The 25,554-nt window shown below is 41.1% G+C and overlaps 1 protein-coding gene across 6 annotated transcripts in view; it reads right to left on the bottom strand.

Annotated features, from left to right (window-relative positions):
• Positions 1–9,986: 9,986 nt before the first annotated feature.
• RAB2A (RAB2A, member RAS oncogene family) overlaps positions 9,987–25,554 on the bottom strand; it is a 41,832-nt gene continuing 26,264 nt past the window's right edge. For all 6 annotated transcript variants that reach the window (XM_084281238.1, XM_084281240.1, XM_084281239.1 and 3 more), the window contains 3 exons: positions 24,808–24,919; positions 13,814–13,882; positions 9,987–11,580 (listed from right to left, as the gene is read on the bottom strand). In XM_084281238.1, the coding sequence (XP_084137364.1) occupies positions 11,485–11,580; positions 13,814–13,882; positions 24,808–24,919 (277 nt within the window). In that variant the 3' untranslated portion in view covers positions 9,987–11,484. The remainder of the gene's footprint in view (positions 11,581–13,813; positions 13,883–24,807; positions 24,920–25,554) is intronic.

Here is a 25,554-nt window from a genome sequence, read left to right as displayed (position 1 = left end):
TCATTTGCTCATCCAAGTCAGCTAGACGATTCTTTTTCTACCCCAAAAGAGGATTCCCTAATATGATGATACTGCTTTCTGGTTAAACTCAGGTCCAGTCCCCTCGCTGCTTGGTAAACCTCTGGCGAGAGGACTGAGAGGGCTCTGAAGAGAGCGTTTGGTGCCTCCTGGCCACAGAGAGACGGGGTGAAGGAGTCCTGGGCAACCCCCATCGGATGTTTGTCCAACCTGTTCTTAGACGCCCTCGAGGAAGCAGATCCCCTAACTTTCTGAGGGGCTTGTTCTGGTGTTTCATTCACTACCACAATCTACAAGTGACTCTTGCCAACCTAAAGCATCCTCCCACCCTCCTCACAGCCAGTCCGAAACATCTCCCTCTTGCCCACCTCTCCCTCAGCACTCAAAAACCTCTTCTTGCCTTTTGCACATAGTGGAAACTTATCCAAACCCCTCTCAAACCTCTTTTTCAGACTCAGTATACTTAGTTCTTTCAACACATCCTTTTATATTCTACATCTCTTTTTTTCTTGCCCTATCCTGAACTTCATTTCTCAGCAGAGAGCATGAAACAGAATGCAATAGGACAGCTGAGGCCTCACCAGCACTTAGTGGAGTCATCTTTACCTCTTACTCTATGACTTACATATGCCACCTATTGATAAATCCTAAGAGAGCATTGTATTTTGCAAAAGCATTGCGTTGCCTCTTGCTATTTTGCTAGCGATTCCCTACACACCCCGTACAACCCTCTAACTTGTTTTCTCCAAGAAATTGGTGATTGTTTTAATTGAATTTCACTTTTCCGTTTGTTAAGTTCATTTCGATTTCTGAAATGATCATCTGCAGCAGTCACCGTCCGCCCCAGTTTGGTGTAATTTATACATTTCATAAACATGCTCTGCATTACAGCAATCCATACCATCCTTTGTGTTTCCTTACACTGCTTTTATCACAGTAGTATCTCAGTGCGTTACTGCAGAGCAATCGGTGACATCTCTTCTGTCTCTCTCCCTCGCAAGAAGGGTGTGCATGGAGAGTTTGGCTTCAGAAGGATATCGGGACATACATAAAACCACCGCACATTTGTGTAGAGGAGACAAAAGACATTGTTCCTCCCACTTCGGCCCCATTCCTGAGAAAACTGTTTCATATACGGTTACATTTAATGTTTATCATAGACTTCTGCGGCAACAGAGTAGCAATGTTGTCAGCTGCGATCTTCATTTCATTGACAAAGAGTGCTTGAAGGGAAGAGTGTGAGATACATTCAGCAAACATATAAGGACTTTAATTTACTTGTACAATCTTCATAGTTTCTTACAATCCAGCCAAATGCATATCCATTGCTCGGCACTTCATTGGAAGTAAAGAAACAACCACCTGGCTAAGTAGAGTTTGATCATCAAGGTGCTTAAAACAATACGCTGTTAACTTGCATTTTACAAACATTACATTTAAAATTGAATTTAATAAAGTACACTCTGATGATACCGGCTCACAGATAAAGGAATGCCTCACTCCAGCTGCACATTTCATAGGAGAAATGTATCTGATGCCACGAGATGCTGTGCACTTGTCATTCTTGCTGACATTATTTGAAAGTAGAGGTGTTCAACAGCGGTAAGTGCCAATCACGGAGAGATAAATCCAGAGTCACAGGTCGCTGTTAAAAGCACTGCCACCATCTAACACCTCATTTTGTATCCCTCCACCCTGCATCTTTAATGTTGCTGTCTTGCATCTAAAATTTGTCCTACGCTTAGAGAGAAATACGTCTCAGCTCTGCAGCCCAGAGAGAACTCCCCTGGAAACCTGCCAGAAATTCATCTGCTCTATGCATAAGTTTGTTTATACTTTGTGTATTGCCGGCACCTTGCACAATCATTATATTACTCGTACATTCTCAGCAGATGAACAGAAATTGCTTATTTCAGTTAAGGCAATAAGCCCTCGTGTCTTCATCCTGTGGTTGCAGAAGAGGGAGGAGATGTGCGTTGCATCCGTAATGCCACAGGTCACACTTAGTAGGCCGCACAGTAAGCATCGCTGCGCCGAGTGGCACAACTTTTAAGCAATGGACCAATTGTTTTCTCTCTGAAAAAAATGCAAGCCAGAACACGCCGTATTTTTAGCACTGAGCACACAGATTATTCCACCGCTTCTCAGAAGGCAGGATTTCACTTGCTCTTCTACAACTTAACAGAAAAAAAAAAAGATCTAAAGCAGTGACTGGAAGGCAAGAGGTACGGCATTAGCACTAATATACAGCATTAGCACTAATGTTCACTGTTTAATCTTTGGTGTAGTAGGTTGCCCACGTGACTTTTCAGTCAGAAGGCTGCACGTGCTGTCAGGTCTTTTTCTGTTTAATAACTGATCTACCACTTCCATCCTTCAGTCCGTAAGACAGTAAGAAATGTTTATAAGGGAGCTAAAAAGCTCAAACACGATGGCATCCTTACTCATGCCGACTTCCTAGAAACCAAGTATAATAATGCAAACAAGCTACTTGTTTTTTTTAGAGATAGGCTTAATTCTTAAAGTTACATTTGTTGCTGAATGGTCACCAACAGCAGATGTGCTACATTGTGTACAAGAAACTTCCCCACAACATTTAAATGTCCCTGATTCAGTGTAAATAAAGGTAGGTATTGCATCTTGATCCAGCAGCCACCACTTTCTTACACTTGCAGCTCAGTCTCAAAGGCAGGCTGTTCTCAGGGCCTCGACGACAAGGAATTGCAGCAGTGTGGAGGGAGGAGCAGGAAAAGGCCCACTTCCACCTGGAGTTGCTTTTTATAAGCCTCCTTGCTGCCAAACAGGCAATCCCAGAGCTTAGGAGGATTGCCCCATGGGAGCCTTTCCGACAAAGACAAAAATACACAGTTTATTCTTGATCCTGAAAAAGAATAAGAGGAGAACCTTCAGAGAAATAAAGACAGGAATCACATGCTTGGTCCAAATACTGGATTTATTTATTTATTTATTTTGTAGTTAATCTTTTGTTTTGTTTTCTGTTTGTTTTGTTGCAAGTCTTCACAGAGATTTAAGGCTAGCAAGCTGCAGATTCCCTAATACCGGGAGCAGCAGCAGGTATTGCAATAAAAGGATCAGCGTAGGTGGGCCTTGGATTTTTGTCAGGCAGAAAATACAATTATACTCAGAAGTTCTCCAGTGCCAAAGACAGCAGCACATCAAACACTTTATACTGTCCTGGGCTTTTTTTTTTTTTTTTTTTTTTTTTTTTTTAATGTATGTATTTATACAAAGGCACAATGTCATCATAAGAGTTATCATCAAAGCCAGTGAGTCCTTAAACTTTCATACCAATCCCTAGAAATAATCTTTTGAAAAACATAGATCTCAACTACACAAGGAAAAAAGAAAAAGTTCTGGAAAAATGATAGGCAACAAGTATTTTTTTAAATCCTTTTTATATCTCCAAATCTAAATGTCAAAGAATTCCAGCAGCTTAAACGACTGCAAGAACACTAAACCTATCCTTCACCTCAGATCATCAAGTTTTGCTGCACATTTTTTGCCTCTTTAAAACCGAAAACCCAGATCCAGCTTTTAGCAGAAGTCGGACTATTGCTTCACCGTGATTAGATGTAAGCAAAGGTGAGCAAACAGACCGACTCGGGGCCTGACGCTGTCAACATTTGTCCCATCCACTGCGCTTTACCCAACGCCGCTCAGCAGCAACACGCGTGGTAGTTTTTGCAAGATCATGGCCTTGTTTTAGCGTAACACAATCAAGATAATTTTTACAAGGTCAGAAAGTTGGAATAAGAGGAAACAAAATCCAGGCCGGCTGTGCCTGGAATCAATTAAGCTTATGTGCTTTTCAGATGCTGCTGCTTGTCCTGCTATTAAATAGCTTTTTTTTTGACGTGTATGTGCTATTGGTGCGTACCTAGAAGTGTGCACTTCATGCATTTCTCCACTTATTTATGCCCACATGAGCAGGAGGGAGGTTGAAAACAGCGAAGAGGCGTGCGTCTGCGTGGCTGAAGCGGCTTCACCCTTCTTCCAGCCGGGTTACCTGCCACCAGCCGTGCCTGCGGTGCGCGGTACCTGTCCGAAAAGCAAATTATGGCTGTGGGAGATGCCCGAAACACCCCAAGCAGCTGCCTTGCTGGTGGTGCCGGCGGGAGCCCTGTCAGGAGGGCTGCCTCAGGGACCCCCCCCCCCCCCCATCACGGCTGCCCCGGGCTACCTGCGCCCCTCCCCCCGTTGCCATGGCGACGGCAGCGCCGAGCCGGGCTGGGTCGGGCCCAGGGGGACGGCGGGGCTCCCCCCCCGGCTCCTCTCCCCCCACCCCACCATTTTTGGCCCCTTTTCACCCCAAAATCTTGCCCGCCCCCTCCCCCCGCCCCGGGGAAGCACCGCCCCTCCCCCCCCCCAACGGCCACTCCGCTCGTGACGTCACCCCGAGGGCGGGTTTTACCCCGCCGATGATTGACAGCGGCCGGCGGCCAATGGGGAGCGCCGCCACCTCACGGGGACGGAGCGGACAAGGGGCTTCCCCCCCCTCCTTTTTTTTCCCCATTTTCCCCCCTTTTTTCCCCCATTTTTCCCCCTTTTTAGATTACTAACCCCCCTTTTATACCACACACACACATTGACACCTCGCCCCGAGGAGAGTGGCCTCCGTGCAGGCCGGTGACATGTGCCGCCCCCCTGTCCTCCCTCCCCAACAGTCATCCCGCCTCTTCGCCAGGGGCAGAAAAACGAGGTCCTGTCCACAACGCAAACCAAATAAACTTTTCTGCTTGTTTGTTTTTTTTGTTCGTCCAGTGATAGCTATTAAAGGTCTGCCCGAAGTATATGGAACTGGAAGCGTGCTGCTCCTTTTTTCTTGGATCATCCCCCCTAGGCACCTACCCACAAAAAGCAGAGAAAGGACAGGGTGGGAGAAGAGAAGTAACAAGAAGAAAAGTGTAGTACCAAAGATGTGAAGAAACTCACAAGAAACAACACGTGGAACTTTGCTAGCTGGAAAGAAAATCCAATCAGTCCCAAGTAGGATCGCAGCGAAAATCCCAAAGTGTTTTATGATGCATGGTGGCCAGTTCTGCAGGCCATATCGTGACATGGCTGTCCACACAAGATTTTGTTCATAGGTGAGGGTGCCATCTCCTCTGAAGTTACTTCACGAACATCATTTCTGCTTCATAGCGATGCCACGGGAGACACCAGAAGCATTTCAATTTCTGTGCAGGCACATTTTCCTTGTGAGTGAGCAACGTGAGGCAAGGAGAAACTGCACAACCTGTCCACTGGATTTTTGGGCCAGTTGTTTTTTAAGTCATTGTTTGTCTCACTTGGCTCTCGAGGACACCAGAAACCTGGAGTCTTTTTTTTTCTTTTTTTTTTTTTGTGCCAGTATTCACTTTCAAGTACTTTTGACATGAACCTAACCACCAAGTCAGGTCAGCCCATCCTTACAAAACCAATAGAAAAGCCAGGGAAAAATGCTTCTGCTTCCAGACACGTTCAAGACAAAGCTGTGCTGTGTTTTTCCGCAACAATCCCAGCCTCTTTACAGGTTAACTTGCCCCAAGTCCTCTGCCACCACTTCTGCTCCTCTCTCTTCTCCTTAAGCCGTACTTACCCACCTTCACATCCTGGGGGTTGCCTCCCCTCTGGTCTCGGTGTCGTTACCTGTGCACAGATCGCACCTGGGTGTCCGTGCCAGAGTTGCATCGCCACAGTCAGCCTAGTGCTTTGCTTTCAGGTTGGAAATGAGGAGACATTTCTTCTCAGAAAGTGCAGTCAGGCATCGGAATGGGTTGCCCAGGGAAGTGGTGGTGTCACCATCCCTGGGGTTGTTGAAGGAGAGGCTGAACGTGGTGCTTGGGGACATGGTTTAGTGGGTGACATTGGTGGTAGGGGGATGGTTGGACCAGATGATCTTGGTCTTTTCCAACCATGATGATTCTGTGATTCAGCAGCAGTAGCAGCACCACTTCTGAGACACAGGAGGCAGTGCTCAGCTGCTGGGTAACACTTGCCAGGCCCTAAAGTCTCTCCCTGCACTATGGTATTGGGAAGTGGTGAGCAACTCCACACGTTTTGTCCTTCTGAGAACCCTTGGCACTTCACCGTCCTGTAAGTCACAGTATTTCAACCATTTCCTGCATCTAAAAATATTCTCCAAAGTCATGATCTGAAAATGCATTGTTTTCATAACTACATCAACTGGGACAGCGTTACCCCCAAATTAACCCTCGTTACAGGTGTGTTGGTCTCTTCTGAACCATCCTCTCACTTGAAGATTTATTTTTCTTCCCGTATCATGTGTCCAAGCCTAGGAAAAGTAAATAACCACTTTCCACTTAATTTGATACGTGGTATTGAGCTTCACTTAGGAAAGGCTAATTAGATCATGCTACACTTTACACCAAATCTGCTCTCTCACCAGTCATCAAGATGTGCCCAATATAAAAGCTTCTATTTATGAATTTTAAAAATTATAGGGAAAACACCTCTCGGAGGGAAAGCACAGAACAGCGCGTGCTGACGCACCGGCTCATTTACATGTACATTCGCTCTGTCGCGGACAGTTCTACAAGAGCTGTAATTTGGGACGGGAGCTCACGTGGATGCACATACGCCGTCATGGGCTGGTCTCTGAATAAACCGTCGAGTGGATTTCCACTGCACCTTATTTCACCCATACGTCACGCAGCAGTTAAACCTGAGCGCCAGGAACATGCTCCAGCTGATTTCTTGACACAAGCCTTCAAAAATACTCACCGCTATGATAGGGGAGATTCGCAGCATTGAAAGTTGCAACCAAAACCAAAACTTTTTATTTTTTTTTTGTGGAAGTGAGCAGCACACCTGACAGTATAAGTGGTTATTTCTTTAATCAGAGCTCCCACGACAAGTGTGCTTCTTTAGACTGGGATAAAGAACTGCCCGGGAGCGTGCTGGTTCTGCCTTGCCAAGCTCCGATTGCCTGCAGTCAGCCTGCTACACTAACAGCCTCCCTCCTCGAGCCAACCCTAATGCTGGAGCACTTTTTTTTTGGTTCTCTCCAGCTGCTAAGTGAAGAATAAACTTTTGGTTTAGCCCCTCCTTTATTGGAAGGGGAATAGGGTAATACGCTGTAATTGGTTTTCCATGTTTGCCAAGAGTCTGTTTCCTCTTATCATCCACAATATTTAACATAGGTCTTGTAATAGTTCCAAAAATAATAAAATCTGTCCCAAGAATAAAAATGATAGATCCACAACATGCTGCTTTTTTGTCATGGTCTTGGTTTTGTAACATTCTGTTAGTAGTTTTTATTGCCTAATGTTGTGGTTTCTTTCATACGCAGCAGACCCAGTAAAGACATTTCATCAGCTACTTACACAGCAGCAGCCCAGATTATTTACAAATGGAGATTTCAGTACCATATTAAAATAAATCACCACTGTACGCTGTTAAAGTTACAATGCAGTAATAGGGCAGAAAAAGAACAGGCTGCGCTAGGGGAAGGAGCGTTAAGAATATACAAATGAGAAGCACGGTATCAGCAAACAAATTGAAGATACCCAAATAAAACCAGTCAGTCTTCCTTTCTCCTCTTCCTCCTCCCACTCAGTAGAGGAATAGGCAAATTATATGCCCCCCACCCCCCCCAAACAGTCCACATGTAACATGTGCAGCGTGTATCTGAACCCATGCAACACTTTCCTTGTGATTTTAAGTCCTGCAGGGACACAACACACCCGCCTCACCCCCGCCCCTTCCCCCAGAGCAAATTCCCATAAGCGTAGGTGTAAGGGATGTGGAGCAGTAAGCATGGGGAGGGAGCAGCACCTTTCTCACTGGATGTCAACTTGGATGAAAGAATGCCAGAAGAGACAAGACAAAAAGGAGATAATACACGAGAGAAACCGGACTGAGGAGAAGACTGAGAAAGCTGTAGGACTATCAACCATGCCAAAAGAACAGCCCTTCGATGGGAACTGCCACCGTGGGTTCAAACATTTGCAAAAGCAATGCCCTCTCGTAACACCCAAGGGAAGCACAGGCACATCGTGGTGCTGTCACTTAGAAGTATTAAGACCTTCAACACAAAAAAAGAGAAATCAGAAGACAATTTTAAGTTAACTTTGAATGAAAAAACGTATTAATTGTAACTTAGAGCCTGGTAAGTTCACATTTTACCCCATCCCAAGAACAGTTTTAGTGCCATAACACACAGCATTAGACTCTTAAGGCAGAAATATTTTTCCCAAGTTAAGCACACACCCGTTAGCCTAATCTCTGGCCTCCTAAAAAATAAAATAAAATAAAATCCCACACTATACAAATGCTGTGGTTGAAGGCTCTCCAACTAGAGAGCAAAACAATGAACCAAGTATTACAAAAAGCATAACGTAACAGAAAGGAGACATCTCTGGAGCAGTGCTGGCTAGGGGCTGCAGGCAGCCTCTCATTATTTTAACTTATCAGCGAGCGTTTTGGCAGTCATTTACCCTAAGTCAATGCTGAATCTAATCTTGCACAAGAATAAATCAGAATGATTGTAGTCTACAGAAACACACAGGTAGAAGATTGAGAGGGAGTTTAGTCTGTTTTAACTGACTGCCAAAATACCTGGAGCTTCTCATCCTCAGCAGAAATAGGAGCGACAAGTCTTAAGTCATGCTCGGAGGATTTGTCACTCCAAATTTACTCTTTTATGAGTTAACTGTGGTTTATACCATTTGGTAAATTGGGACTATAGGGAAACTGTCACCGGGGTATGATTTTTCACTATCGATAGTAGTCTTAAATTACAGCTTTACAAGTTGCTGGGGAATAATGAAATATTTTAATTCTTTGGTTATGAAAACGCAATCAATAAAAGCAACTGGAATGCAACATGAAAGCTAGTTATCAGTCACTCGTGTAAAAGTAAAACTGAAACCTGTAACACAATAACCTTGTAAAGCACATGCTGTGCAAGTAAATCCTGCTGGGTTCTGTACCATATAATTTTCAAATTCTAGTAGGATGAAATAGGATCAGTGGTTTCTCAAAACCCACAAAAATATGCAGATTTCTGACAGGCAACAAAAGGACTGTGTGCGCATAAAGCTCATGACAAAGCGCCAGCCAGAGTGTGAGGAAACTTGTTCTATTCTAGTTTCTCTTTGGAAGTACCAGATTCTTGAGATAACGCACTGTGTACGACTAGCACGTAAGGCAGGACCAACCAGCAGGATCACAACCACTATCCACCTGTGACTATAAGTCACGCCACATTGCCCCTGTCCCCTACCTCATCCTCCCCCCCCAGAAAAAAAAAATAAAAAAATCACTGTAGTAAGTTCCTGGTCAGTTCTATGCCTTCCACGCTTTCAGAAAATGAGTGGATGCCAGAAGCTTTAGCAGAATATCCTAGCTTTAAGTCATCATCACTTAAACCATGCATTTTTGTTCTTGTCAGAATTAGGGTACAAATTCCCCTACTTTGCTTTCTTAACTGTGGCATTTTTTATGTCTAAGATAAATTTATTGCCATTTATAACACAGCTGAGGCTGCTATAGAAAGGCACACTCTTCTCCCAACTCCTGTCAAGCAGTTGAGTTCTGTAACGGTACCAGTTCCAAAATATCTTCAAGCAGTTAACTCAAGCAAGTACTCTCATTCATTTGTTCTTTCTTGTGAGCACCTCCTCAATACAAGCCATTTTTCTCCCAGCATCCATGCAAAGCAGCCCTATGGCTTTACCATCATGCAACACAAGTTTCAGACTTCAGTTGAAGCAGTGTTGGTGTTTTATAAATGCAAATACATAATAAGCAGTTAACAACACGTAAATAGAGAGCCCTCTTAAAAATGTAAGTAGTTGAACACATTGCTTATCATGCTCCTGAACGTGCAAGAAAGAGGTGAAGTCGGCAACCAACAGCTATCCTGATCAGTTGTCCCTTCCCCCAATACACAAACAAGAAGTTCCACACATTTTCAAAACTTTATTTAATCTCAGAACCACTGCTACGTTACACCTGTCAGACTGAAGTTTATTAAGTTCCGATGTTAAAGTTTTGACAATAAGAATGGATGATACAAGGATCCACGTCCCCCCGTGGTGTGGTGCAGTCAGTATTGGTCCAGTAAGACAAAAAGTTTGCAGTCTTTTTTTTTTCTTTTTTCTTTTAAGATATGTGAAGCATGGCCTAGCATTAATGTCACCCTTTTATCTGCAAGTTATATAAACAGGATGAGGTGGAAACTCTGTTGTTCCCTCATTTGTAGGAAAAGTGACATGACATTCTGCACTTAATAATAAACACTTAAACATAGGATTTTGTTTTGTACTGTTGCATCCCTTTCATTTGAGGCAAAACTTCCCCCCCCACACCTCCCCATCATAAAAAGTACCAAAGCATTTCTAGTTTTGATTTTCATCAAGATTTCCAAACTGGCAGATTTTATTTTCACACCCTCTTCACAATAGACAAGATGCTTACCATATATTTAGGATTACAAGTTGTCACTAAAAGAAAGCTTTACACAACCACTGTACATTTAGGTTGAAAAACTGTCCTTGCATGAAAAATATACCTAGAAATCAAGTGGTAAACAAGAAAAAACATTAAGAAAAGATTAACGCGTTTATAATGTGCCATTTTAATGTTTTCAACTCCTCCTCTGCTTTTCATTCATGCTCTGTTTTCACCTATAGTATTTGTTAAGGCAAACAGCTAATCCATTTCTGAAGAGGTGCTGTGGAAATTGTGGACAAACAGCAAACATTTGGCATTAAAATAGATAGCACGTATGTAGCCTCTAGTAATATACATTAAGCATTTCTTCTTGGACTTCAGGATAATGACAGGGGAGGATGAACATGCTAACAATGTCAAAAAGGCTTAAAATTTAGCGTCCAAGCAATTTCTATTAATGCTCCTGTAGTTTTCAAGCTCTAAGTAGTATAGAATTTATGCAAATGCATTAAAGAATTCTAGCTTGGCAAGTACACCCAAGCAGGTTATTAAACTATATATACAGAAAGTGATAAATACAGAATTAAAAGAGTCCTTCTGCTGCTCTTTATAGCCTTGAAAATTGACAAAAAACTTGAGGACAGCTCTACAATATTAAACATTAGGTAACCGCAGGAACTGGGAAACCTAACTACACAAACTGATTAAAATACTCAGATGACTTTGTAGTGTTTAATACAATTCAGTTCGTAGTCAAGGGCACAAGACAACATTTAACAAAAATAATCACATCAATTGACCTAGAAATCAAATGTAAATAGATATGAATACAATCTCCAAAATCTGTCTTTAAGTGAACATTAACCATTTATTCAAAGTTATACAAGAATTTGAAGGATAAAGTCTTCTTCTGCAACAGGAAACCAACTTACAAGTTTCATGTCTCAGTTGAATTGCAGTGGAGGCGAGCGGGGCAGGGGGAGGGAGGGAAGGGTGAACAAACAAGTTAGTAGGCCCCATCCAGGCAGCTAGAAAGTAAAAACAGGCTCAACAGCAGCCTCCACCAGCTTGTTGTCCTCCCTGATTGCCTGCAAGTGTTGCATTAGTAGCAGCATGTTGAGGGCCAATTTTTATGCCGTTTGCCTGAAATGAAGTTCAATACACAGTATGATTATTGCAGAAAACTAAATACACTTAAAAAGCTGATTTAAAAAGACAATCATATGGTAAATTCTCCTAACATACGCTTTTTTTTTTAAAAAGAAAAAAAACAACAACAACAACAAAAAAAACAGCAAACATCCTTGGCAATTAAATATAATTTAAAGAAAGATGCTTTCCTTCTCATTTAAATGTTACGTGCATGTTAAATCCTGTACCTTAAACTCCTAACCTGAAAACACCGAGCGAGAATCGCATTTGAGGAGTACTGCTTGGCACAAGGCTTTAAGCATTTGCTAGGAATGTAAAACCTCCCCCTCTCACCAAAGCCTCCACCGGTTTAATAGTTTAGTATAAAACTTTTCCTCTCCAGACAGCGTTTCTTTCTGTGTTGAATCAGCTGTACAGGCTAAGGGCATACGAGTGTTCTGTGTCATCAATAATTTCTATGATCCCGAAAGACGTGGCTACTTGCCAAGAACCCACACACAGCGTAGCTCTTTCATTCATCAAAATCACACTTATATCTTAACCCTCACTCCCTCAAGTGGATTTTACCTAAAAATACAGCACTTTGAGAAAAGTAATACAGTAGCTTCAGAAATTAAGCTCTTAAGGAAACTTTGCGTCACAGTAAATCTCAGATTTATAGTGCTTGGCAGTTGTTCTGCAACAGTAGTAGCCTTGGGGTTTCTGGCACTAGCTCAGTATTGACAGCAGCTGATGTGGTTTCTTTTCGCTCTTTGACTCCTCTTTAATAAAAAGCATGCCCTATGGCTCATTGGTTTTGCCCCCTCTGGGCTGGTAGCAACTTCTTGAAGAATCAAGGAGCCAGACTTGGCCCAAAGCCAAATAAATAGCACGGACTGTTGGCTCTTGACAGCATATTGCAATCAAAGCTCCGTAAGGCACAGTAAAGCAGTCAGCTACTATATGAAACCCGACAGATACAATGAGCACGCTTTTCCAGACGCCGATTACCATCCAATTTATACTGCACTGCGTGCGTTTCTTTAGAAAATATGCTAAAGAAAATTTTAACTTTTGTCACCAGACTGAGCAGAAAAGGTGTTTCACCAAAACACCACCTATGCACACCCGTTTTTCAGTCAGAATCAGTGTCTGAATGATTACTACTGCACTCTTATTTAGCTGCAAGTCTCCTAATGCAAATACTTCTCGTACTACTGAAGTTTCTCATTACTTCCGCTGCAGAGTCAGAACAGCAATATTTTTATTAGTCAACATTTTCTTATGTTGAGATGTGTTACGGGGAAAGAGATGAGTCTGAGTCCTGCCAGTTTCCTCCCTGCTCTTCGAACACTTCTGCAAGGGCTATCGCGCTTCAGAGGAGCGTCAGGCTCACAGTCCTGGCCAGAGTTATGGCAATACTCATTTCCACGTGGCTTTACTAAGGACCTCAGCAGCAATATTTAGGGATGCGGGGTACAAAGCTTGTGAACCAGAGACGACTGACTGCTTTGCACTGTCACAGCTGAACTGTTCTATGGGCTGTTACCTCTAATGTAAGTAATAACTGAGAACTTGTATGATCCAAACATATTTCTATCTACTACCACTGAATGTGAATTTGCTTTTTCTACAGCCATGAACCTACCTCCTAGCTGCTCAGGTTTTTCAACAGCACAATCCTTCCAAAATTTAAGAGATTACAGGTCTGTCTTTCTAGACTCTTCTTTTACAGAAGTGCTCCCTGCTCCACACCCCAGACCTCACAAAAACAAGCCGAAGAGACTGGCCCTGATAATCTGTAATTTCAGTAATGTGCATAGACAAAATGGCTAATCTTTTATTCCCTGCAGAATCCAGCCACCTAACCCAGGAACATTTCAAAAGTCTTTTATGTAACTCTCAAAGCAATCCCTCCCCTACACTGGACAGCTCATGGAGTGCATCTGGCATATCAACATGGTCCTCCATTTACATAGTGGAAAATTATCTTTGAAAACAGATGACACCATATGGAGAAGTGGATGAAAGTGGATTTTCTTCTCTTTTGGGGATTTATATTATTTTGTGATGCTTCATGGATGGATAGGGTCACTTATTTTAATCCATTTTTACCACAATGGCAGACAATTCTATATCTAAACGTAACAGACAAATATTTTACTGTCCAGCTTTCTAGGGAGGGTGGATTTGGCACATAAAGTGAGACAAAAAAGAAGAAAGCATTTTGAGTACTAAAACTTACCTCATTATTAATGTCAAAAACTCCTTCCTGGATTTTCTCGTAGATCTCCTTTGCAGTGTTAATAAATGCCTAAAACAAGGGAGGAAAACAATAGTAAACAAGTGGATGTGATATCGCTTGGTGTAAGATATACATGACGTTGGGCTCCAGTTGGTGTATATTTTCCAGCAAGACTTTCCTACCTCAGGAGGAACAGGTATGCCAACAGCATCCTACAACCTACCCTCAAGTAGCAATGGATCACAAGCTATTTACAGAAAAGAGAGGCATTTTCCTAATAAATATATTCTACAATCTGCTGTCCAGTAATTACAGGGGGAAAAAAGTGGTTTTTAAGATATATAAATTACTTTTAAATTATTTATTTCTGACCCTTATGGATAGATTGTGTGGCAGATGGTTTCCCCTACCCTTAATATCTTTGTAATAGGCCACTCTAGATTAGAGTGCTTAGCAACATAAAACCACAGGGTACTTACAATGATGATGTAAGGATGCTGTCTGCTGGATGAAACCTTATGCTATCATTTAATATTCACCTAATTTTAAGAATGTATTCTCTTTAATTAATCTTGCACATGATGAGCAATAGATATCTTAATGGTAGAAAAGAAATACTCCACATTTTATTATGATTTCTCAAATTGTGTTGTGTTAATTCTGAGAAAAGACTTTTTGATGCTAGGTCTGAAAGAGTGAATGATATAAATAAATATTTTTGGTTAAAGTTCACAATCACTGGCTCCATTTTTCATCTCTCATTTAACTTCATAGGTCAAACAATGCCTAAGACAATGTATAATTTAAGAGGTGATTAACAGCAGCTAATAATTACAAGCAATAATCAAATACGTGGCTCTTTTTATTTTAAAACACCATCAGCACACGATCATACAAGATATGCTATCTTCTGCTCAAGCCCGTTACAGCAAATACAGATCTAATGCAAATATAAAAAAGTAAACAGGGTTCATGGAGAGGAACAAATCATACCTTTCCTCATTTCTACACTGGAAGCATTTGACTGCTGAACTTGCCACCAGAGCTTTGTTTCCTAATTAACAGGACTGATATGTTTTCACCTTTAAAGGCCTTACAGCTCCCCAGAGTAATCAATCTACTGCAGCTCAATTACTGCACCAAGCACACACCACAGCCAGTGAAGGAGACTTGAACGGCTGCAGCAGGAGCAGAAAGATATGAATATGCATAAACTCTAAGTGGGTGATCGAATCATCACAGAGGGTCATGAGAATTTGCAGCAAAATAATGAGAAGAATTAATCATTGCAGATTCACAAGGCACTTAGGAAGTGAGTTCGTTTTTCAAACATGCGCTGGAGTTGAGGAGAAAAATTGGCTTTCAGCCAACTATGAATTGATTCAAATTCCTCAGAAATTGAAGTTTTCAATACAAGAAAAAGCATTTGTACTTATCTTGGTTTCTGATAACACATAACTATTGTATCAGGCTCGTATGTGGGACTGTTGAAAGGTAAAAGCCAAAAAACTTTGCAGAGTCACAGCTGGGATCTGTGAGGATGCTTGCTCGTTCCCATTTAAGTAGGACACTAAGCAGAACTTGAAGTCTTAAAAACGTGTTATGATAACTTCATGTAAACAAGCACTTAACAATTGGCACTTCCAACAATTCTGGAACTAGAGCTGGCTAAGTACGCTTAGGCTCTTGGAATTAATTTCATGAGAATTAAATTACATCTATAAAAATTACTTTAGACCAACCACCTAGAATTTTGCCAGACTACCAACTCCAAGCTAATGAATTATCTTCTGGATGCTACATTCAGGAAGAGATCACCGTGAGAATGTATCTATACTCACAAAAATGATAAAATGCACCCCCCTATTCAACAGGGTTATTACATATATACTGTACAAAGCATAAAAGCATGCTGCCTTCAGTACAAACGGTGTATTTTAACACTAAGTACATTTCCTGAGAAATTCTTGATCTGGAAAATCAAAATATTCCAACTCATCTCAGTTCTATCATTTCACTTGTCTGAAGAGATAATCTGATTACCAAATTTCTGCTGTGATTCTGGTACACCAAATATCAGTGTTAGGACAGCACGTACAGGTATTCTGCATGGCAAAGTGCCAGGCTATACTGGGTCACATATAAATAATTCCTATTCGAAAACACTGGTTTCACAAGAATACATCATCTAAAAAAAACAACTATGCCTTGCTTTCTTCAGTTAGCACAGATTCTGAAAAATTACTACTGTTCAGCCATGGAAAGAGAATTGCATCCCTAAAGACCTCCATTTGTTTAAAGACCTCCATCCATGTATTTTAAGTTAGCTTATGCCTCAAAGTGTAAGTGGACCTAAAATACCCACCTGAGAACCTTACTAAAAACAGCACGTTAGTCACTTTAAGAATATCGTATCAGATTTTGGCATTGTATGCTAGTGCCCCAATTATAGCAAGGACAAGAAGGTGAACTCTGTGTAATTGGCTTCTTCTAAAAATTTCTTTTTATACTGCATGTTCTAACTCTTATCTGGAACATGCAGTATACTATAAACTCTCAATTATTTATGGGCAGTTTATCCTGTTTGCAGATTAACCGAGCCACGGATGCAAAGAGACAGAGCTGTTTCCCCTCAAATCCAGTTTGCATTTATTAGCCCACGTGCAGGGGACTGCAAGAACACAGCTGTAGCACTTCACATGCCAACTTGGATCCAGGTGCAGCTCAGCCACTTCCACACAACACAAGACTTCAACCAGTAAGCCCACGCGGACCCAGGCTGGCTGCCTACCAAGCCTGCTGCAGTTGCCCTGTGGATCCTGGTAACGCAGCTGTTATTAAACCACAATACAAAGACACTGATGCCTCTCCACCCCCGACCAACTCAGGTCCAGCCCAGTTTACTCTCACAGACTCCAGACAGGCAGCACTGGGTTCTGCCTGGCTCTACACGCAGTCACCTGAAAGATGGCAAGCCCCTGCTACACAGCTCCTACGTTAACGTAAGTCTGCAAAAAAACTCTCTCCCTTTTATGTGTAGACTTCCAAATATACAAATTCTAGGCTACATTTGAGGAAAATTAAAGAAATCACTGCATCTTTAGGAATGTCTACACTTCGTGTTTAACTCCTGGTTTTAATCTTCCTAAATCACAAGTTACTGATGCTTTTATGCCTAAGAGACTACTGAATGCATCTATCACCACAGCACTTAAAAAAAAAAATCTACAGAAGTTGTGCATTGATTTAATGATTTCTTTCAATATAACCTTTTTCTATTGCGTTCACCTTATAACTAGGTTTGCCAACACTGATAACGGCAACACCCTGCTGAGGAAAATGACATTACTGTGCAAACAGGGAAACTGAGTCTTGTAAGATGCGATCTGCCTGCTGTGTCACACCTGCACCTAGTGGAAAGCAAACGAAGGAGGGTTTTGAGTCATGATATCTGAGTAAAATATCACTTCGGATATTTACATAAGGGGTTTCCTAGGTCACATTGCTTTATAGAAATCACAAAGTCTCAAAATGTCCACCTCAGAAAACAAACAAGCAAACCCAAAAGAACAACAACCGAAAAGCACAGATGCTGCAATCAAGACAAATTAATCCTAAAACCACTGACTATAAAACAAAAGCAATTTGACATCTATTTTATCAAAGTAAACAAATAACAGGTTTACTGCCCTAGAGACAAAACCAGGAAGAATGAATTCTGTTACTAGAAAAAAAAATGCAGGAAGTAAAGGAGTAAGCTCCTGTTACCTCTGTCACATGCAAGTTGTATGTAAGAGTAATAATAAGCTGAAGGCACCAGAACACAAGCTATAGAACAATTATATTTAGATTTGGCAGATGTGACAAAATGTGCAAATCAGGTCTTGCAGACACTAAAGCTATTGCCGTGATGAGTATTTGATGACTTAGCTCCAAGCTGAGCATAACAAACTTGTAAATGGATCACTGATACTTTTCAAAACTCAGATTTTACAAGTCCATCTTTGCTCAAAACCAAAATATATCATGTTCTGCATTTCCAGTTCGTGTAACATGCTGCCCTCTGGTGGCTATATTAAATTTAGTGCTTTGAAACACAAATTGGTTCGAGTTCATTATTTCTGAATGCTTTCCTACTCTTAACTCAAGAACACTTAACTGTAACATATCTCAAATTTTGAAGCATGGCCTTCACCTCTGTGGTCAGCCAACACCTAGAAGTTTGTTTTCCTCCCAATTTGCTATGCTCCAGCAGTAAGATTAGTTCATTACTCTAGTACTCAAGGACACATTTGGAAACAGTAACGATACAGACCACAAATGGATTTATTCAGTAGGGCATTCAACATCCCAGAGCGTAAGTAGTGCTGGAAAGTCACTTACAGAGGGGGATCCCAAAGCTCTGAGCAGCTGTTTTATGCACAGAAATACAATGTTTTTTACAATTAAATGATCCTTCAGAAAGAAGCCCAGGTCACCAAAGGGCTTACAGAGGGGTTAGTTATCAAGCAGCAGGGAAGTGCTATATAACGAACCCACACCCCAAGAAGTGCCCTTACACATTTGTGGCTTTAAATATAAAGGCAAGGTGCACAGGCCCAAAACAGAACTTGCAAGTAATTGGCTTGTGCTGTCTTTGACAAACTTAATTGTGAAGAAGCACATTACTAGCTTGAAGCTTCTCAAGAAGTGCTGCAGCCGCTGCTGAATAGTTACAAGAGATGGTGCACCTGAGGAAAAGATAAACACATAACTCATGAACTACTTATAGAGCAAAATCTATGGCTCAGGCAGACAGCCATATGATGCTTTTCATGCTGTCATTTAAAGACTGGAACCCTTAGCTGAGAATTTTATTATGATTACACCTCAGGATGCCCAGAAGCCCCAAGAACCATGGCAGAGTCACTACTCCTTGCAGCAGAATTGGGGCGCTGTCCAAGGATTTCCCACAAGGAGATAAAAGCTGGGAATCTTCACTGAAGTCAGGTGTCTTGCCCCTTCTCTCCCCTACAGATTTCCTACACCTATTTCCTCATGGGAGAAAATGGCTCAGCTTCACACAGCTGAAGGGTCACAGAACTTCGATTTCAATGAACTTGAAGGAATCCTGGTTTTGATACAACTTAAGGCAAACCAAATAAAATTTAAAAACCACACCTTTCACATACAAGTAATCCTACTGTTCTGGAAGTTCTAGTCAGATTACATTTTATGTCACTTCACTGTTAAAGCTACTAACACCTTGAAGTTTCAAGTTGTATCTTCAAGTTGTATCAACTAAATCCTTGCTAAATAGATCACCAGGTCAAGCAGCTGTTTGTGTACCAGCAGTTAGTCATGTTTAAAGAGGGTAAAAGGAAGGGAAAAAACAAGTTCTAGAAAATATCAGTTCTAATTTGGAACTGGTAAGAATCTCATCTTTCTGTGGGATTTTCATTTTTGCCCTTTAGGATATTACAAAGGCTATCATCCTTCCATTATCTGTGGCTGAGCCCTGTTGAAACTACAGGGGTTTTGAGTCTCCACTCTCTGTTTAAACAGAAGTACGAAAGAAACTGCCTGAAGAGAAAATTAAGTTACAAGTGAAACAAAACTGTCGATTGACCATCCAGCTGTATGTTCAAACACGGGGTTGAAGCGGTTAGTCCATTCAGATTTAATCCTGAACAATGAATGCATTAATGCATTCTATTTATGTGCAGACGACTTGGAACAACAAAGACAGTAGTCTAAAACGAAAGCCGGGCATAGGGCTATATAATCCCATCGGTTTGGGAAACAACTTACTGAAACCAACTGCCACACCAGGAGTCAGTGACATGCTAGTAGAGCTCGGCGAGATCAGCTTCTGAACAGCGGTGGTGTCTGGTGCTGGTCTGACCAGATCCAGAAAACTCTTTTGCTTAAGGTTGATCGTGTTAGGCATTACTGAACTAGCAGTATGGAGCACAAGAGGAAGGCATGAAGTTACTCCAGCTTTCCAGATACAGCTAGCCATCTTTACTTCTTTACAATCAGTGCCTGTAAGTGGACTCAAACAAATGATATGGGATGCAAAGATAACTACCGAGTGCTGTAGAAGACTTTACGGTTCACGCAGATGACCCTATTCTACCTGTGCATGTGTTAGACACTGCCCCAGCAGAAACCACACAGCAAGCTCTGAACTGCACATTTCAGATAGGACTACAACTAACAGTCATGTGCTGTTGTTGAACCATCAATGGAAAGTGTGATAGTGTTGTTAATATCTCTTGCAAATGAGAGAAAAAAGTCTTAAGTATTGCACGTAGTTTTAATACAAGGTGGAAAAGCAACTGATGTTGACACAGCTCGGAAAGCACTGAAGAAAAATGCTAAAAGAGTCAGTTGGCTGTTGATAGTAGGCTATCTATTTTGATGGCTTTAGACAGAAGCTAAAGGGAAGTTGATAACAACAAAAAACTCTTTCTACAAGTATGATATGGCTGAAGAGGCAGTATAACTGGTCTTGCGACAGCAGCCAAATGATAGCCAGTCAAATAACCCCCCGCCCAGTCCTTTTACCCTCCCAGTGATTCAGAAACTCTCCTATCCTCATCACATTCCACATTACACGTGATGATTTAATTCTGTGGCCACACTGAATTCTTACACGCCTCCATGGAAGCTCTGAAGGAAGAGCCTACGTCTACTTCCTGCTCCCAGCTATTAATTGCCTATTGTGCAAACAGGATATAAACATCCCATTAACAGCCTTGCTCTACATGAACAGCTAACAGGATATTCTCTGCTGCCAAATGTTGCCATCCAAGATGTAGCTTAACAGATCATACTGAAGAACAGAATGAATGTTTTAAAACTGTCTTAAGATCTGAGCAGGACAATGCACTGCTACAGCTAGGAACTGACTAAGGCACTACACAGTGGCAGAAACTGGGTTTTCAGAAGGGAAACAAAAATAACACTAATAACAGGAGCTGGTTTGTTCATTTAAAGAAACAGCCAAAGACTACCATTATCTTACAAATCTCTATTGTAGTTGTTTATGAGGCATGTTAAGATGACGTTGGGTCAAAAACAATGTTGAACCGATCACGTTATCTGGTGGCTTGCCTCATCACTCTGTAAGAACAATGTATTTTCAACAAGAGTGATAAAAGGAATCTGTTAGAGATAAGTTTCCTCTGGCCATTTAACTGCTTCGGGTACAAGACAACAGACACATCCATGTACTGCTGTGTTTCAGTAATGCATCCTCATGAAACGTGGGTAGTCTGTATACTGCATGGCACTGACTAGGACCACAGGACTTGAACAGCTTATGCTTCATGATGAAGATCTGCTAACCCATGTAGCATCACCAGCCTGTACTGTCACTCTGCTCCTCCTGAATCCCCCAGCAACAAGAACTTGGTATTCAGCATAGAAGAGCCACACTGTTATTAGCCCTGTTGTCGCAGGGCCAGGTATTAGTCTGGACCAGAGATAAAGTTAAGAAAAGTATGCCAGGTCTTAAACTAGATGTGCAGAAATGCTCATGTGGCAAACAGTCTAAGCTTCTGTCCCATTCTGTCTAATCGGACAGAACAGATCAGTGTACAATGGCATGCCCTGCTGAAGTAGATGTTCATAAAATGTGGAATATGGTTAGATACCAAAAGGGCTGAGAATACAAGTACCTGTAGAGCAAATAGTGTCTCAAGAATAACTGAAATGGATAAAAACTACTTGTTATACTTTCTTTACACTAGTGGAATGAAAGCTGTACATGTTCATAATGATACAAACAGCTTTCATATACTGAGGATAAGGCTCTAGAGAATTACAGCAATCATTACATGTTTTTAAGATGGTTTGGAGAAGGGCACGTATGAACAATCCGTGATGATTATTTCTAAACCCTTGACAGTCTTCTTTTGCCATGAGTACGAACCTCAGATTCAGAAACCGGTTAGAGCATCAACTCTGCAGCTACAAAGCGTATCTGCCCAGGAAAAATGGATTTCCTTCCCAATTCTACTTCAGACAGACACCTCAAAATTGGATCTGTTTTTTTTTCAAATGGGTGGAAGAATAGTTAAAGCCTTATTATTGGATACTGTGCAGCTTCTTTGTCATCACTTTACACTTCCATTACTACTTTGTTTTATATAGCGGCCACTAAAGCAAATGTAGCACTGGGACAAATGCAGTAGGCCAAGGCTTTATTAGTCAATTATAAAGTCCCAGCAAGGCAAAATTCCTCTTCTGAGAATGGAAAGAGGAAACAAGACACTGGTTGTTATGTATGAATGCTCTGGCCTGCTCTATCTATGCATTTCCATATGTTCATGAGTCTTACAGTAATAACATCTTTCCTCCAAATCACTCTTTTTGAAGGATATTTCCTACTGAGGGGTAAAAAGAACAGAAGCCCAGTCTTTTAGGTATATTTCCAATCTATTTTTTTTCCAATCCATTTTTGATTTGTTAAATGAAAAATTCAATAGTATAAACACATACTCTTTCTAGTCAAAAACTTCAATTTCTTAGTCTCCACCCCCCCAAAAAAAAAACACACAGTAAAAATGTTTTGCATTGTTACCGCACAAGATAAGATTTGTGAACACATGGCCATGAATTTCTTCTGCTTAAAATTTCATCTAATTTTCACTGAATTACCTCAAATGCTGTTCTTTGTTTAGTTTCAACTTCCTCAGCCAGTCAGAAAACTATAATTTCTTTCCATTCCTGAAGCCATGTGCTGAAGGCTTTCTATGTCTGCCTCAGCTGTGCATACCTCTTGATCTTTCTTCTAATGCTGCCCATTTCACACAATTTCTTCCCTTGCTCCCCTCATGTTTTTTTTTTTTGATACTGAACAATCCAGAATCAGCAGAATGACAAAAATGTAAGTGGCCTCTTTGATTGTCCATGAAATGATAAACTTTCATTTCCTGTGCCTACTTTTCCTCACTTATTAACTCAAAAGTTAAGATTTTGCTCTTTCAGCTGTAACTAGAGTAGATCATGCTACCTCTTTTAGTATTGATTGAGAGTACTGCTTAAGGAATACATTTGACTGTCACTACAAAGAATTAAATCCTCAAGCTTTTCCATCGGAGTTAAAGTTAGTACAATCACTCACTCAGAGAACCAGGAAGAGAGGATTCTATTTGAACTTATTTAAGAACGAACTCTCTGCTGATGTTCCTTCTGATAGTCATAGGTACATTAGGCACCAGACAAGTCATCCACTAGAAATCACTTTTTGTCACAGAAATAGGTGACAATGTTGAAACCACACAGTAATAAAACAGAATGAAGTAACTGAAGGCTGTAAGCTATTCCTCCTATAACTTCTCAAAATTTCAAAACTAGAGAGCTTTACTACTAAAGCAGTACCTAACTGGTTGCCCACCATCTTGAATTTAGGACTATTTTAGAAAAGATTAAGAACAGATTATGCAGTATGAGAAGCTGAACTATGGCACGCTACTTAAAAAAGCTAATAAGCTGGGATGCAGGAACTGAGTACAGGTCTGAAAGACAAGTCACGGAATGGTTTGGGTTGGAAGGGACCATTCAGATCACCTAGTTCCAACCATGGGCATGGGCAGAGACACCTGCTACTAGATCAGGTTGCCCAATGCCCCACCCAACCTGGCCTTGAACACGTCCAGGGATGGAGCATCCACAGCTTCTCTGGGCAACCTGTGCCAGTGCCTCACTGCCCTCTGAGAGAAGAATTTCAGTGAAATTGTAATGAAGTGATTTTTCTGATTTACACAGCACTAACGTGTCACTGTACTGGGTCTGGCTGGGATGGAGTTAATTTTCTTTATAACAGCATATATGGTGCTGTGTTCTGGATCTGTGATTAAAACCGCATTGATAACACAATGTTTTAGCTGCTTCTAAAGATTGTGTGCACAACGTCAGTTTTCTTTTTTTTTTTTTTTTTTTTCCCTGCTTCTACTCCCTCAGCAATTAGGCATAGGGTAGGCAAGAAGTTGCAGGAGACACAACCAGACGGATGACCTGACTTGGCCAGAGGGATATTTCATATTATACAATTATAATGCTCAGCAATAAAAACCAAGAGGTAGCCTTTCTAAACAGCTGCTGCTCAGAGACTGTCTGGGAATTGATCTGTTTATGGGAAGTTGGGAGTGACCGCCTTACCATCACTCTCCCCCTCCTTCCCTTCACTTACTAAGCTTTCTTTATGTTGATCCACAAGTCCTTCTCGCTTTGACTCTTCTGATTCTCTACCCCATGCCACTGGACAAGTGGTGTGAGTGTGCAACTGGGTAGATTTTGAATTGCTGACTCAGATCAACCCACCACAACCATCCTTCAAGAAAGATGTGTAGCAGACCAAGGTGACATAGGTAAGAACTCACATATACCCAGGAACAGGAACTATATGCAAATTTCAAGGGAATGAAGTTCTTTAAAATAGCGAAGACTGAAAAGCATAACATGTGAATACATAACAGACTACAGTAACCAAAATAATGACCTCTTTGACAGCTCTCTGGAGGACAGAAATTGCGTGTGTGAACTGCAGCAAAGAAGATTCCTGCTAGGTGGTGGTGGAGAAAGATGAAAACTGTTTACAGTTGGGATACCAAAGTATTGCAATAGCTTGCTCTGAAGAGCACGTGAAAGATAAGAGGTCTTTAAGAACTGGTTAGATTGACATTTGTCAAAGACACTGATTGTTTTTCTTGCTTTGCACTAGCAAATCTATCCCAGTTTCAAATTTCAGATTACAAAACAGGTGTACCCATTTCACTGATTATGCATTTTTAAAAATAAGCATAGTAGTTAATGGAATCTCAACAATATCTTTGGTGCTGTGCAATCAGATTAAATTTAGACAACATCTTTCTCATACTACAAATTAAAGAGTAGCTGATTCAAGTGGAGAAAGCCAAAATCTAGAGGAATAACATCTGTACAAACTACAGAATGCATTTGAAAACAACTGTTTTTACTGAAGTGACAATGTTAAGCAAAGTTACCTCCTCTACATTGGAAGCAGTTTTGGCAGACGTCTCCATAAAGATAAGTCCATGCTCTCGTGCAAATGCTTCACCTTCCTCTTTCTTGACTTCTCGTCTAGATTCTAAATCACTAAGATGGAAAAAAAAAAAGTTATTCCTGTGGTCTAACCTGTCCAGGTAAATATCATTCTTCAGAGATGTACTCAAAAGCCAACAGTCCCCATTACAACTTATGTACATACAAAGATCTATTCAAACCTTTACATAAAGTAGAATTACTATAAGCTTTGCACTTGCAACATATGGAGTAGCCACAGTCATCACACCTGAGTTATCAGTTCTAGCTGACACAGATCTTAAAGAGTTCATGAAATGCCTTTCAACAGAATAGGTATATACTTAGCTAGCTACTTCTCAAATGATAACTTTAGACAGACATTCTCATTTTAGATAAATATAATTTTTCTAGTATCATATTATCTATGAACCAAAGTGTTATTTTCAACTATATTAGCTGCTCCCTCCTGATGACCTAGCATTTAGGTTTTGAAACTCCATGCAGGACCTAGCCTTTTAACAGCAGCAGAACTTAAAGTGACTGTAACACATTTTCTTGCTTCCTGCTTTCCAGTCTGTAAGAAAGTTAAATATTACAAAAATAGAACATAGAAAACCTTCTTGGACTGGACAACGAAAGACAAAACCACTTCTAAGTCATATGGACTTATAAGTATTTCACTCCTACTTTTTAGAACTTCCTTAGTT

This window comes from Netta rufina, assembly GCF_964035555.1.
Source record: "Netta rufina genome assembly, chromosome: 2".
Classification (NCBI taxonomy): domain Eukaryota; kingdom Metazoa; phylum Chordata; class Aves; order Anseriformes; family Anatidae; genus Netta; species Netta rufina.
Note: the sequence above shows the minus strand (reverse complement) of the source record. Positions and strands in the feature narration are given on the sequence as shown.